The sequence below is a fragment of the Schistocerca cancellata genome, chromosome 2 (genome assembly GCF_023864275.1).
Source record: "Schistocerca cancellata isolate TAMUIC-IGC-003103 chromosome 2, iqSchCanc2.1, whole genome shotgun sequence".
Classification (NCBI taxonomy): domain Eukaryota; kingdom Metazoa; phylum Arthropoda; class Insecta; order Orthoptera; family Acrididae; genus Schistocerca; species Schistocerca cancellata.
In genome coordinates this window covers 1,119,259,110-1,119,275,706 of record NC_064627.1, presented here as the reverse complement: position 1 = coordinate 1,119,275,706, position 16,597 = coordinate 1,119,259,110, and the positions used below count along the sequence as shown (strand labels likewise).

General features: G+C 39.3%; 1 protein-coding gene across 2 annotated transcripts in view; it reads left to right on the top strand.

Moving 5' to 3' along the window:
- The window catches only part of LOC126163161 (DNA excision repair protein ERCC-6-like), a 145,286-nt gene that overhangs the window by 92,721 nt on the left and 35,968 nt on the right, over positions 1-16,597 (top strand). For both annotated transcript variants that reach the window (XM_049920099.1, XM_049920100.1), the window contains exons 14-15: positions 15,910-16,020; positions 16,333-16,536. In XM_049920099.1, the coding sequence (XP_049776056.1) occupies positions 15,910-16,020; positions 16,333-16,536 (315 nt within the window). The remainder of the gene's footprint in view (positions 1-15,909; positions 16,021-16,332; positions 16,537-16,597) is intronic.

The following is a 16,597-nucleotide window of genomic DNA, read 5'->3' as shown; positions in this document are numbered from 1 at the left end:
TGTAGCCGATGATCCAGTATCAGTCTGCAAGATGAATGGTTGTTTTCCGTGTCAACCTGTATAAACATCAGCTTAATGGATGTTGGGAGGACAATCTGTACACACTTCACATCTGGAAAGCCGGGCTGGGGAGACTGTTCTCTGGGTCGCCTTGTGCCCAGTCTAGGGACATTGGAGTGGAGGAGCTACTTCGTCCATGTGTCCAGAATTACTGCAGGTGGTACACTTTGCCATGCAGAAACGCATTTGTGTCACAAATGGCTAACATAACACTGCTCGCAGAATGGTAATGGTTTGAATTTGTGTCTCCTGTGAGGGTCTTCGTCTAACTCGGGCACGAACTACTGTTGGGAGGCTTCCAACTCTGGACAGAAGGTAAATACAAAGGCTGGATTTTGGATAGAAGCTGCTGCCCTGACTGACTTCTCAAAAGCCCAATTGATGGGAAGGCATGCTTCATGCAATGGATCCTTTAACTTAAAGAGACCGTGCTGCAGGCTTTCATCAAGTGCGCGAACTAAAATCATGTCCCTGACTAGAACCTGTGCATAATAGAGCTTGTATTGCTCATTTGAAACATTGAAACTGGCTTTCCTGGGAGAGACCCTCTAGTATAGCTGTCCATTCCCTATAAGTTGGTTGGTTTATGGGATTGAAGGGACCAGACTTCCCTATATGTTTTGGAATGTTTTTGAGAGCTAAAAAACTTGTATTGCGCTGCTGTGTGTGTGTATCTGAGTGTCGAAATAGTCAGCTAAGCTTTTCTTTAAGGAAGCATATGCTTTGCTTTGGAATGTCACCTTTGTAAAAGCTGGTAGATTGCGGGTCCCACATTCTCCAGTAGGAATGCTCACTGCCGCACATTGCTGTAGACATTGTACTCATCAGTAATGTGTTCATTGTAAACAAATGTTGTAGTAGTTCTATTGTATTTTTATTACCTTATAAATAAAAAACTTTTTTTATTTTAAATTCATTGCATTAATGCGATCTTTGTAAATGAGTGTTGTAAAAGGATCCTTTCATATAGTGTTCATTGACGATCATTCCACTTGATACCTGTGGAAGCTACATTAGCCTATTTATTTGAGTTGTAAATATTAGCCATGTATTATTGTTTTTCTGACATGTTCTAAATCCTGGAGGACTTCTTCACTATGGAACAGTTGGAATGAACGTAAATCTAATCTAATCAAAATGTTGTTCTAATCGGTCTATGTAGCAGGCCCAATGATTTAATATTCCTGCCAAAGAGTTGAAAGGGTGGTGGTGCCCATGTGCTTGAGTGCGCGTGGATGACGGGCTGGGAATTTATCCCTACGGGTACTGGAGTGGGGATTTTCAAGGTGAGAATTTGTTTTGTTAGGATCTAATTTACCTGCTGCAACTTGTGAAGTAATAGAAGCACCAGATGTGTAATGTCTTATGTTTGGACATACAAGTTCTAAAGTTGAAAAAAGGGCAGCCAGTTTCGTGTTATCGTGCAATAGGGGTGAGAGTGTCACTGATATGATACGTGAATTGGGGTGGCAGTCACTGAAACAAAGGCAGTTTTCTTTGCGGCGAAATCTATTTACAAAATTTGTCACCAAGTTTCTCTTCCGAATGTGAAAATATTTTGTTGACACCCACCTACATAGGGAGAAATGAACATCATAATAAAATAAGAGAAATCAGAGCTCGAACGGAAAGATTTAGGTGTTCCTTTTTCCCACACGCCATTTGGGAGTGGAATGCTATAGAAGTAGTATGAAAATGGTTCAATGAACACTCTGCCAGGCACTTAAGTGTGAATTGCAGAGTAACTATTTAGATGTAGATGCAGAAAATCCAAGTCACCACCGAAAAATTCTACTTTTTGTTACTAATAGAGGAAATCTGTGGTAGATCTTACAAACATCTTCTTTATTTGCTAGCAAAAAGCTGGTTATTATAATAGGAACAACAAGAAATTAACTCAAACCCCTCAGAAGTTTCAGCTACACACAATTCTTAGGTACAGGCTCCAAAATGGAACTAAAAGTGGAGAAACTAGCACTTGAAGAACTGTTGCCTACTGCAGATGCTAACTTCTTGGTGTGACACAGTCTTTATCTGATACCGCGTCGACAAGAGCTTAAGAGTTACATCAAGAGCTTAAGTGATCGACTGCTAGCAGTCGGCGCATGACTTGTCCAGCCTTTGCCGATTGGCACTGTCCACAGCGGTTCTTGGGTTGGCTTAAATAGTCATTCTTCAGAAAGAGACACCCCCCCCCCCCTCTCCCCAGTCACTCATGACCGGATGGTGTCATGGTTTTGTGGTGCAGCCAGCGACCTCTTGCTAATGCTTGGTGAAGTACTTGGTGTCTGGCGCCCTCAATGGACATTCTGGCAGCCTGGGTTTGTATTTAATGTTCCTGTGTAGCTGCTATAAAGTGTGTAAGCATCATCTATTTGACCCGCAAATTGTTACTGTCTTGTGGGTTGTGCCCATGGTCACAATTGATTTCAGTTCATCAGCTGTAGACTGGGAGAAGCATACGTTCAGAACAGCTGACAGACAAGTATTCATGTAACGTTGTGCTAAAAATAGTCTCCAAAAATCATATTGAGCAGTTGTTCATATCACCTACTTATAAGGAAAATATACCGGTACTAGATTTCCTGGCAACAAACAGGACTAAACCTATTAATTCATGAGACAGAAAGAGCATGTGCAGCCAATAATCATGAGGCTGTTACAACCTCTGTGTCAGCAGGTTAAAAAAAAAAAAAAAAAAAAAAGTTGAGGGTATATCTGTTCAACTAGTGTGCCAAGACAACAATCAAGTACCTCTTGATTTTAAGCCACATCTATTGAATTATAGATGCACCAGTAAACCTCTCATTCTTTAAAGAAAGAACTCCCATGTATAACAGCTTCAAACTTCTCGTTAATTTGCAAGTGAATTTTTTGCATCAAATATTTGACATTAAGCACGTAAGAGAGAAAAAAATTTAGAAAAGTTTTGAAATTATGTTTAAAAGTTTTTTTGGAAGTCACTAAGTGTTCTCATTTACAAAAAATAGATAATTATATTCTGGGTAATTTGCATTCAGTTTTAAGCAAAAACTAGTTTTTCACACATGGCAATTTTTTTGACATCATATCTCCCAAACCATATGTCATACAATACTGTAATTTTGTAAGTGCATTCAGTGATATATGTGGACGCTGTTTGCAAAATGTGTTGCAAATACAGTTAGTAGCAACGAAGTAATAAATTAAAACATCATGACTGACACGGCAGTTTTACTACCATTTTTATTGCAAAAAGTCAAGATCCAAATCTCTAAGCTGTGACCTTTACCAGTATCTCACCATGGAAACCAGAAAGTTGTCATCCACACCTTAAAACATGCTTGCATGCAAAGCTAAGGATAGGTGCAGTGCGTGCACTGTTATAGCAGCCATACTCAGGACCTCCCCAAGCCCCCGTACACAATGAACATACAGTGCAGATAATGTGCAACAGCAAACCACTAACAGTATCATTGGAATGGGTCAAACTGGCATATTTTCTGACACCACATGCACAACAGGAAACCTGGGACTTTCATATCAATGACTTCAAGCCAATCCAGTAGCTGGACTGGTCACTCAATCCCAATGTTGTCTCCACTTCAGCGAACAAGCCTGCAGAAAGCATCTGATATACTAGCAGTGCACACCAGAACAAGGCAACAGGTTCATTACAAATATCCACACATTCCAGAAGCTCTGCTCTAATGCGGGGGATGACGTGTGGGAAGCATCAACTTTTACATAATGACAGTTTTTTGTTTACTCACTGTTGTCAAGTTGTATTTTCTTAACTGTAAGAATAAAATCTGTTTATTCTGTAATGTGTGTAATGGATTATTATGATATTGATTTTGGAAGAAACCTATAAATGTTTTGCTTAATGGTTACTTTTTAAATAAGTTTGTTTGAGTAATCTGTTTAATCTTGTTGATGATTTATTGTGGGTTTTGTTCCTTGACAGAAAATGCTGATTTGCTTTTTCTGTTTATTCTTTCTTGGTCAATGTAAGTCAGTCTCCCTCTTGTTCCACGGTTATTGACAGAGCTGTTTGTGCCATAATTATCAACATTATTTTTTATGTGTAAACGTACATGCAGTTAAAATGCCCAGTGTTTTGAACAGATCTTTACAGTGAGCTCGACTATGTTGATTACTATTCTTATGGCACGTTTCTGTAATTTGAAAACCTCACAGTGTGTTCAACGAACCTTAAAATCTTGAAAACATGGAAAATTTGGGAATTTTCAAAATCAGAAAAAGCTGTAAACTGTTTTTTAAAAATATTTTCGTCGTATCCAATTTATATTGATGTATCATCAGTTTAAACTGCACATGATAGTTCAGATAGCATTCATATATTCAAAAGGGAAATCTACATGTTATATACATACTGCCCTGTGATGATACAGTGTATCCAAAAGTTGGTAACATTTTTATACCTGTCGAGCTGTCTCATGAGGCAGGGGTTTGAGGAAGTAGATCAGTACCACCACAAGAGGTGGGGAGGGTGGGGGAGGAGGATTCTTTGCTTCCAGATTAGGCACAAAGCACCGATCAGTTACTGGTAGAAATAACACATGGAACTAATAAGTTTTGTAAAAGCACTATATAGAGGCATTCATGTTCAGTTTAGTACTATATGTGACATTAAATTAATCTGAACAGATCTATGTTGCCAAATGAGTGTTCGGCAGTGAGAGACTGACATAATGTTATAAATGGAAAAGCTAGTCTTCAGTTTAATTGTGGGATAATCCACCATCTTGCATCAATAAATCTACACCTTATGAATGTTTGCTTGACTATTTCACTGAGCGGACCAGTAATAGCCTTGGGAGTAGCAGAATGAATGCATAGGCGGCCACAGGGCGAGGAAAGTTGCAGGGAAGCAGAATTGGTAACTTCACGCTTTGTACCAATCGTTTGTTATAGTAGAAATGACACATGGGAATAACAAGCTTTCATGTAAGCACATTTTTATAGAGACATTCACATTAAATGTGATACTCATTAGTAGTAATGAAATTAAATCAAGGCTGTTGTAACACATTAGTTCAAACAGGAGAAGACAAACGACATTTAAACATTGTGTCTCACTTCACATCATTAATACAGTTATCAACATTTAGTAAATATACTCACTTGTTTCCATTTTCTTCCATTTGTAGCACTGCAAGACGTTCATAATAATGTTTCCCACTTCACCCTTTGTTAACAGTCATAAATATGGATGGACCAGGAGTATCGTCTTCATTCATCATTTTTCTACTCGGGTACTCACATAGATCAGCTTCACACAAGCAACTGTTCACTGCTTACAGAGTATGTACTACAATGCCACACGCTGTTGAATTGTGTTGCTTGTCAGTAATTCCAAGCAGCTTGAAGTATAGGGCTAAGGGACCAAGAAAACTAATTTCCTTAAAGTGCATTCTTGAATTCGGCAGTTCTTTCACTTTTAAGCGATCGATTAAATATAGAAAACCCGTTAACAACATAAACAAAGAAAATCTGTAACTGCGCAGACCATCAAATAAAAGAACTTGGTAATCACAATTGATAACGCTGTATAACCAACAACAAATGGAAAGCGAATGAATGTAATGAAATTAAAGTACTGCTCCAGACAAGTTCACACAAGTGGTTTATTTAAATTAGTTTTTTTTTTTTTTTTTTCTTCCACCTTGTGGCTGTTGAAATCTCAAAATTGTCGAATTCACGTACAAGCACAATATGATATCAAGCCTTATGAGTTTCGTTTTGACGGGTTGCTCCTTGCTCCTGAACTCAAAAACAGTACAAATGCTATTTGTACTTTGTGCAAGAAAGTGATGATTGTTTTCAGGATGGGGAAAAGTATCTTTGAAAGTGATGCTAAGAACATAAAACACCAGGGTTTCAATGCAAATTTGCTGCCACTACATGCTTTCTTGCAACGTTCCAAACCTCCAGTAACAAATTTCGACCCAGTTACTCATACATAATGTTCAGTGATTTGATTTAGTGCTGAACCATTAACCCCCAACCCACATTCTTCATAGAATCGAACTCCCATGTGTAAAACAACCTCAGATGCCTGAAAGAAATGTAATAAAGAAGTAATGACCTATAACATCCTGCTTGAAGCTAAAGTTACACCAAATGAACTGCTAACATGTAATATTGATAAACTGTTTCTCTTTCATCATTTTGCGGGACTGTAATTGAGAAAAAGTTTAAGAAATGCGTGAAATAATTTGTAGAGTTTGTTGGAAGTTGCTAATTGTTCTCATTCTCAAATACTGGATGAATATAGGCGGGTAATTTGCACGTCATGAATTAACACAGTCTCAACACACCTGCAAAGTTTTTAACTTAAATACTTGACTTGTTGTGTTAAAAAACTTCAGAAACTTAATGAGTAGACTACGGCAGCACTTTAAATTTTCAAATTCAGTCAATAAGTGTATAAAATACTGGAAATGAATATTTTGTTGCTGTTGGAAGTTGTTACACATTTGCAACTGGAACTAGGTTTGACCATTGGTCATTTAGTAATAAAAATGAATGTGATTTTCAAGTGTGAGGTAAAAGCATGAACCGAAAGTGAGTTTGGATTTCATACGAGTTGAGACTTGACAGTCACATTCGCCATGTCATGCACGCCATGTTCTTCTCGATAGTAAGTACGAAAATCCTCATTTTCTTTCTCAAAATAAGTGACAAAGAAGGTTAGCTCCAGACTTGGGAAGAAAGTGAGTATAGGAAGAAACCTTCCAGTTGAGTTGCGCAGCAGTTTCTTAAAGAGCAAAGTAAGAATTTGTCCTAATTTTTTGAAAATTATTTTATAAACCATTTTAGCAGAAACATAATTTTTCAATTCATAAGTGTATGTTATTTACCAGTTAAATAGAAGGAGTTCCAGGGTCAGTCAAAGCAATATATTCAAAGCCATAGAATGATCCGATGAAACAGTCTGCAGTGAGCTGAACTCTTGTGGTCATTTGTCAATTCTGGTCTCGGCAGACTACATAGCATTATTCCCTTCATTCTTTTTGGACAGTTAAATTGAGAAGAAAATGCAACTGCAAAAATGAAAAATTTGTTACAGCACTGTATATGGATTGGCACCATACACGAGATGTAAACTTGCTGATCTCATTGGCAAGTGTGAAATGATCGTAATTGAATTTGATGAAAGCATGAATTCTATTTTTGGGACCATGATAAAATTGATGATGATGACATATTTTTCTGAAATGTTCAAGGACAAATAATTTGCTTGAAGGTGTAGAAAGAGTGTTAGGTTTCGAAAACCCTTAAAAATTTACAGCTGTCAGAGGATGGGCCAAACATGAATTTAAACCCTTGTATGACTAACAGTGAACCAAAAGAATCCCTCAATCTTTCACAACTGCTACAGATTGATACCTGCAGTTTGCACATATTCAATGGCCTTTTCAAAACGGGAATATCCAAAACCAGCTGGGAAAGTGTGCCATTTTTGACAGAACTTCATTATGCTGCTCATTTTTGGAACACAACCTATGACCAGCTTAGAGACAGAAGTGATGACACTTTCTGCAGGTCCTGACCATCATTTTGCAGGACAATGCTCAAGCATGTACAGTGCAGGCTGTGACTGATTTGTTTGACTGATGGGGCTGCTAAGTCCTGTACCGCCTACTGCACTCCCCTGACTTAAGCCCTCGCAAGTTCAACTCGATTTATAAACTGAAGGAAACACTTCAAGGCATTCACTTCAGAACTGCTACAATTGTCGGGCAATAGACTGTGTTGCTTGAACTGTCAACACAACTGGCACTGCTAACAGTATCATACGACTTGCAAATAACTGGCAACCGGTTATACACAACAATGGTGACTACTTTGAAAGTCAGTAAAACTTTGAAACACGTATCTATTTTGTACGAGCTGTAAATAAATAGTTGTCACTATTAAAGTTCCAACCCTCGTATTTATTTCATGGTTCACATGTATGGAGGCCACAGTATACTGAGATAATCATATCTTCATTCTTTCCTACGCCATTTTGTGGAACAAGATACATTGAAAGTGCCAGTGCAGTTGAGAAAGCAATGAAAATTCTCGAATGTTTTAGAATTTATGTAGCGATATCAAGAAATCGAAAACCACTCCTCAGTCATCCAATTGCAGAATTGTTTCTAAAGCTGTCTACGACAAATTGCTGGCTCTAAAACTGACATTCTTCAGTTCAACAGCACATTTTTTTATCCATTTTTACTTGAATTTGTGAGTGATGTCCAGATGGCTCCATTTCTATATGGTGAACTACATAGTCTTATAAACAATTTGATGCAGTGAGTTGTGAAACGAGCCATCTTAAAAAGCAAAAAGGTCATGTTAATGAACATCGACTTGAAGGATTTAAAGAACTTGATTGTGACAAGAGAGTGCAATCTGGAGTCTGCTGCAAGAAGTGCAATAAAAAAAATTAAGAAAATTATCTGAAGAAGAAATATTGTTTCTAGAAAAAGGCATGCGAACATACATTGTCAGAAATCTAGAGACGTTCGAGAAAGATCACCCCCCCCCCCCCCCCCCCCCAAATACAACTTAACAAGTGTGATTTCCTGCTTAAATCCAGAAATCTCATTAAACCATGAAGTAACTCACAGAAGATTCACAGTGTGTCTTGAAATTTTGGTTTCAAATAGAAGAATGTCAGATTCAAAGCTAGACTGTGTCAAACTTGAATTTGTGGAGATTTGCAGAGAAAAAAGAGTTGGAAACAAATGACATCTTACAAGGAAACAAATGACATCTTACAAGAGAAGTGAAAATTGTCTCAATGAATGCTGGATTAATATCATGAAATTATTTTCAAAACCATGCAGAAATTTCTGTTACTTTGTGCAAATAATTTTAGTAATCTCACATGGAAATGCTGTTGAGAGAAGATTCATATGTGACTTGGTCAAGCACACTAATGCAATTCTCAATTTCAACATCTTACACATTGTTACTGCAGTGCACATTCTTTATGCAAAGACAATATGAAAAATAAGAAGGAATGTGAAAGAGAAAAGGAAGAACAATTATTAAACAAACAAAAACAAGCTGAAATGAAAGACTTGGGAACCAAAAAAAGCAAGTGTGTTGAATGATGCCTGAAAGATTTCAAAAGAGATAGAAAATTTAAAAAAAAATTATATATTAATTTTTTATTATGATACTTTCTAGAGTTTGTTCCCTTTGATCAGTAAGTAATAATGTATATATATAAGAATTTGTAATTTTTATTTCATATTTTCTGTTACCTGTAAATAAAAATGTAGTACTTAACATTTTATAAATATGTTAATTCGTGTTTGTGATTAATAATGCCAAAGAAATATTTTGGAATTAATTATTGAGATTCTAATAATTATCAATACATACTTTTGAAAAAAGGATATTTTATTGTCATATTTTATTTAAAAAAAAAGGAACCTGGAAAAAATTTGTTCTGAAAAACCTGGGAAAGACCTTGAATTTGAAATAACTAATCGCTGAAAACACTAGTCCGATTTATTCAGGTTCCATCTCCTTAATTTCCTACATGTTTCCTATTTCTTCAGTTTTAATTTACACTTCATAACCAATAAATTGTGGTCAGAGTCCACATTTGCCCCTGGAAATGTCTTACAATTTAAAACCTGGTTCCTAAATATCAGTCTTACCTTTATATAATCTCTCTGAAACCTTTCAGTGTCTCCAGGCCTCTTCCATGTAAACAACCTTCTTTCGTGATTCTTAAACCAAGTGCTAGCTACGATCAAGTTAGGCTCTGTGCAGAATTCTACCAGGCGGCTTCCTATTACTTTTCCTATTCTTCCAGTCCCCCATGAGTATTAAATTTTTGTCTCCCTTAACTATCTGAATAATTTCTTTTATTGTATCATACATTTCTTCAATGTCTTTATCATCTCCAGAACTAGTTGGCACATAAACTTGTACTACTGTGGTAGGAGTGGGCTTCGTGTCTATCTTGATTACAATAATGCGTTCACTGTTCTGTTCATAGTAGCTTATCCGTGTTTCTATTTCCCCCCCCCCCCCCCCACCATTATTAAACTTACTCCTGCATTACCATTATTTGATTTTGTATTTATAACTCTGTATTCAGCTGACCAGAAGTCTTGTTCCTCCTGTCACAGAAATTCGCTAATTTCCACTACATCTAACTTTAACCTATCCATTTCCCCTTTTGAATTTTCTAACCTACCTACCCGATTAAGGGATCTGATATTCCATGCTCCGATCCGTAGAAAACCAGTTTTGTTTCTCCTGATAACGATGTTCTCCTGAGTAGTCCTCGCCCGGAGATCCGAATGGGGGACTATTTTACCTCTGGAATATTTTACTCAAGAGGACGCCATTGTCATTTAACCATACAGTAAAGCTGGATACCCTTGGGGAAAAATTGCTGTACTTTCCCCTTGCTTTCAGCAGTTCACAGTACAAGCACAGCAAGGCACTTTTGGTTGATGTTACAAGGCCAGATCAGTCAATCATCCAGACTACTGCCCCTCTTCAGGAACCACACATTTGTGTGGCCTCTCGACAGATACCCCTCCATTGTGGTTACACCCACAGTACGGCTATCTGTGTTGCTGAGGCATGCAAGCCTCCCCACCAACGGCAAGGTCCATGGATCACTGAGGGGTGGGCTGGGGGGTGTAAGTAGCAGAAATAAATGAGAACAGCGAGAAACTTAACATCAGGATTTATGGTCACGAAGTTAAGGAATTCTACTACCTAGACAGCAAAATAACCAATGAAGGGTGGAGCAAGGAGGTCATCAGAAGCGAACTAGCACTGGCAAAATGGGCATTCATGGCCAAGAAAAGTCAACTAGTATCAAGCATAGGACTTAATTGGAGGAAAAAAATTCTGAGAATGTTTATTGGGAGCAAAACATTGTATGGTAGTGAAACATGGACAGTGGGAAAACTAGCATAGAATAGAATCGAAGCATTTGAGATGTTGTGCCACAGACGAGTACTGAAAATTTGGTGGACTGATAAGGTAAGGAATGAGAAGGTTCTATGCAGAATCGGTGAGGAAAGGAAGTAAGGAATGAGGAGGTTCTACGCCGAATTGGAGAGGAAAAGAATAGGTGGAAAACATTTGCAAGGAGAATGGATAAGATGATAGGGCATCTGTTAAGACATCATGAAATTACTTCCATGACACTAGAGGCACCTGTGCAGGGCAAAAACTGTAGAGGAAGACAGAGATTGGAACACATCCAGCAAATAATTGGGGGTGCAGGTTGCAAGTGCTTCTCTGAGATGAAGAGAGGAATTCATGGCGGGCCGCATCAAACTAGTCAAAAGACTGATGACCCCCCCCCCCCCCCCCCACAAAAAAAAGGGGGGGGAGAAAAGAAAGAAAGAAGGGCTGATTCTGTGCTTCAGTCACTTCAGAAATCCAACTGTGATTCACTTAAAAGGTTGTATTTATTCACAAAATTCATTACTCTGTCTTTCGTAATTGATTCTATTATTTTTGAGAATATTGACAACAGGGAAATGGTCTGGTGGTTTTCTATGTCTTCTGCAGAGTCACAACTGTTGCCTGTTTTAAATACTCTGTACATTTCTCTGATGTGAATGATTCATTTATTGCATTTGTTAATAGAGCTGGTATACTCCTTATGCATCGTTTCAGCATGCACATTGTTGTATCATCTGAACATACTGACCTTTTTTAGGTTTTGTACAGTTCTACTAACGTGATGCATTGTTGTTTTTTAGTAACATCATTGTACTTACAAGGGAACCTCCCCATCGCACCCCCCTCAGATTTAGTTATAAGTTGGCACAGGGATAGGCCTTGAAAAACTGAACACAGATAAATCGAGAAAACAGGAAGAAGTTGTGTGGAACTATGAAAAAAATAACCAAAATATACAAACTGAGTAGTCCATGCGCAACGTATGCAACATCAAGGAACGTGTGAGCATACGAACGCCGTGGTCCTGTGGTTAGCGTGAGCAGCTGCAGAACGAAAGGTCCGTGGTTCAAGTCATCTCTCGAGTGAAAAGTTTAATTTTTTATTTTCAGACAATTATCAAAGTTCAGGCACTCACACATAATGAACTTTGCTCTCCAAAATTCCAGGACATGTTCAGATTTGCTTGGACATATGCAGGATTTGACGGTCTACACACGGAAACATTTGAAAACGAAAAAAACATATGTTTTGACAGAGCACAGGGAAAACTGTGCGACTGTGAAACTGTTGCATTCATTTGTTGCAGTTTGTGTGACAAACTCTTATGTTTTCATCACTTTTTTGTGAGTGATTATCACATCCACAAGAAAACCTAAATCGGGCAAGGTAGAAGAATCTTTTTACCCATTCGCCAAGTGTGCAAGTTAGGTGGGTCGACAACATATTCCTGTCGTGACGCACATGCCGTCACCAGTGTCGTATAGAATATATCAGACGTGTTTTCCTGTGGAGGAATCGGTTGACCTATGACCTTGCGATCAAATACTTTCGGTTCCTATTGGAGAGGCACGCCCTTTCATCTACTAATCGCACGGTTTTGCGGTGCAGTCGCAAAACACAGACACTAAACGTATTACAGTGAACAGAGACGTCAATGAATGAACGCACAGATCGCAACTTTGCGAAAATAAAGAAAGTAAAATTTTCACTTGAGGGAAGACTCGAACCAAGGTCCTCTCGTTCCACAGCTGCTCACTCTAACCACGGGACCACGGTGCTCCACAGCTCACAATGTCCTTGATGTTGCTTATCTTGCCCATGGACTACTCAGTTTGTATATTTTGCTTATTTTTTTTCATAGTTCCACACAACTTCTTCCTGTTTTCTCGATTGATCTGTGTTCAGTTTTTCAAGGCCTATCCACTGTGTCAATTTATAACTAAATCTGAGGGGGATGCGATGGAGAGGTTCCCTTGTTAGTACATAATTATTTAAGGTGATATGTTGGTTTTGGGGCATTTTTGTTCTTATTTCTCTGTAATACTTGAAAAAAAAATGCTCATTCACATAGATTGGTAGCTGGTGTGGAACATTTATTACTTTACCCTGCTTCCTTGTCAGTTTTTGAGAATGTGATGTAATTATATAGGTAAAAAAATCTACTCACCAAGTGGCGGCAGGTGAACACACACGTAAGAGCTTTTGGAGCCAGTGGTTCCTTCTTCCAGTAGAATGGTTGGAGGGGAAGGAAGAGGGGTGAAGAAAAGGACTGGAGAGGTTTAGGAAAAGGGTTAGAGTTTGGAAAACCTCTCCAGTCCTTTTCCTTCAACTCCTCTTCCTTCCCCTTCAACCCTTCTGCCAGTAGGAGGAGCCAATGGCTCCAGAAGCTTGAGTACATAATACCTTTTATATGTGGGTTCTCCTGCCACCACTAGGCGAGTAGATTTTTTTAACCATCCATTTACATTATATTGTCAAAAATTGATTATTTAGGTTGTTATATTATCCCATATCAGTTTCTTATTACGCCTTTGTTTGTCTCTGCCCTTATCATTTTTAGTGATTTCCCACACTGCTTTAATTGTATTCTCTGCACTGTGATTTATTTTGTCATAAATGGCTCTCTTTGGAGCAATCTACTCTTTCCTATAAATCTTTTTGTTCCTTTGATAGAACTTTAAGAAACTTGGCTCATTATGGTTCTTCTTCATGGAACTGAGGTGCTTAAGAGCTTGCGGGGGACTTCTGAATTCCTGCATTTGTTTTTGTGAAACATTGCTGGTGATCGATACCAATGTAGATACTTTTGAAAATGCCAGTGTGTTTATATTAGTATTACTGGCAATTAAATGCATGCATTCACTCATTCCATTTGATTACACGTAGTCTTATTATGAAACCACATACTATGTTTACCAAAGACTTATTTGAGTACCTTGTTGTTTGATATTTGTTTCTGATTATTGTGTTAATAGAGCTTTTATTTTTATAGTTTGCTTTGATATATCATAAGTAACGTCTAGTGGTTTGCATTATTATAATTTTGTGTTGCACAGTGATAGAGATTACATTTGTTAAGTTCCTGTTTCTAGTCTTCTATAGGACCAATTCCTGCACACTACCAAAAAAGCTTGTGAAATATATCATATCAGCAATATGGCCATTTGGCTGTAGCTGTATTTTCATATACACTCCTGGAAATTGAAATAAGAACACCATGAATTCATTGTCCCAGGAAGGGGAAACTTTATTGACACATTCCTGGGGTCAGATACATCACATGATCACACTGACAGAACCACAGGCACATAGACACAGGCAACAGAGCATGCACAATGTCGGCACTAGTACAGTGTATATCCACCTTTCGCAGCAATGCAGGCTGCTATTCTCTCATGGAGATGATCGTAGAGATGCTGGATGTAGTCCTGTGGAACGGCTTGCCATGCCATTTCCACCTGGCGCCTCAGTTGGACCAGCGTTCGTGCTGGACGTGCAGACCGCGTGAGACGACGCTTCATCCAGTCCCAAACATGCTCAATGGGGGACAGATCCGGAGATCTTGCTGGCCAGGGTAGTTGACTTACACCTTCTAGAGCACGTTGGGTGGCACGGGATACATGCGGACGTGCATTGTCCTGTTGGAACAGCAAGTTCCCTTGCCGGTCTAGGAATGGTAGAACGATGGGTTCGATGACGGTTTGGATGTACCGTGCACTATTCAGTGTCCCCTCGACGATCACCAGTGGTGTACGGCCAGTGTAGGAGATCGCTCCCCACACCATGATGCCGGGTGTTGGCCCTGTGTGCCTCGGTCGTATGCAGTCCTGATTGTGGCGCTCACCAGCATGGCGCCAAACACGCATACGACCATCATTGGCACCAAGGCAGAAGCGACTCTCATCGCTGAAGACGACACGTCTCCATTCGTCCCTCCATTCACGCCTGTCGCGACACCACTGGAGGCGGGCTGCACGATGTTGGGGCGTGAGCGGAAGACGGCCTAACGGTGTGCGGGACCGTAGCCCAGCTTCATGGAGACGGTTGCGAATGGTCCTCGCCGATACCCCAGGAGCAACAGTGTCCCTAATTTGCTGGGAAGTGGCGGTGCGGTCCCCTACGGCACTGCGTAGGATCCTACAGTCTTGGCGTGCATCCGTGCATCGCTGCGGTCCGGTCCCAGGTCGACGGGCACGTGCACCTTCCGCCGACCACCGGCGACAACATCGATGTACTGTGGAGACCTCACGCCCCACGTGTTGAGCAATTCGGCGGTACGTCCACCCGGCCTCCCGCATGCCCACTATACGCCCTCGCTCAAAGTCCGTCAACTGCACATACGGTTCACGTCCACGCTGTCGCGGCATGCTACCAGTGTTAAAGACTGCGATGGAGCTCCGTATGCCATGGCAAACTGGCTGACACTGACGGCGGTGGTGCACAAATGCTGCGCAGCTAGCGCCATTCGACGGCCAACACCGCGGTACCTGGTGTGTCCGCTGTGCCGTGCATGTGATCATTGCTTGTACAGCCCTCTCGCAGTGTCCAGAGCAAGTATGGTGGGTCTGACACACCGGTGTCAATGTGTTCTTTTTTCCATTTCCAGGAGTGTATTTTCTGGTTTTATGCATTTTATGTCTAGTCTTTTCTTTATATATATGTGACCCACATATATTCTGTGCCTGCTTAAAGTTTGTACTGTGGACTACATGTGGTTTACTATGCCATATGCTAAATAAATAAAAGTTGTAACCAAGGATTTAATTTTTTTATATTTTTATAAATAACTCTTCTTAACTGTCTACCTCTTTTGACTGAAAATTATCTACCATGTTTCACTGTGAAGTGCTAGTGTTTTATTGTTGCTATTGCACTATTTGACTGTCATACTTCCTTTTCTAGATGCTTTGTGTTCTGGAATCATTTGTTCAGAAGCAAGGATATAAGTACCTGAAGTTGGATGGTGGTACATCAATTGCAGCACGACAGCCACTTATAACAAAGTACAATGAGGTGAATCGTGACTTAATATTCTCATAACATTCATAATCTAAATGATTTTATTCAAGTGGTAGATATGTGTAAAAATTTTTTTGTAAAATTAGTGTTGTGAAGTGTTTCTTTGAATGTCTTGCTTTAATGAACTTGCATCCCTCACTTGTTCCGATTGCAAATATTCAGTATTAACTCTTTATTAGTTGTTGCATTGTAATTTTTTATTGTTTGTTGGAGTATAATAATTTAGGTTTATCTGAATTTGATATTAATTGATTTATTAATCTAAGGAATTGTTTACTTACAAGAAGACCTCTTATGTTTGAATAGGACACATCATACTTCCTGTTCTTGCTAACAACACGTGTTGGTGGCCTAGGTGTAAATCTTACTGGAGCCAATAGAGTGGTAATCTATGATCCAGACTGGAATCCAGCCACCGACACTCAGGCCAGGGAACGAGCATGGCGAATCGGTCAGCAGAATAATGTTACAGTGTACAGGCTAGTGACAGCTGGCACAATAGAAGAGAAGGTTCATCGCTAGAGATTTTGAGCTTTCTTTTGAGGACTAATTAATTCCTGAAAATAATTAT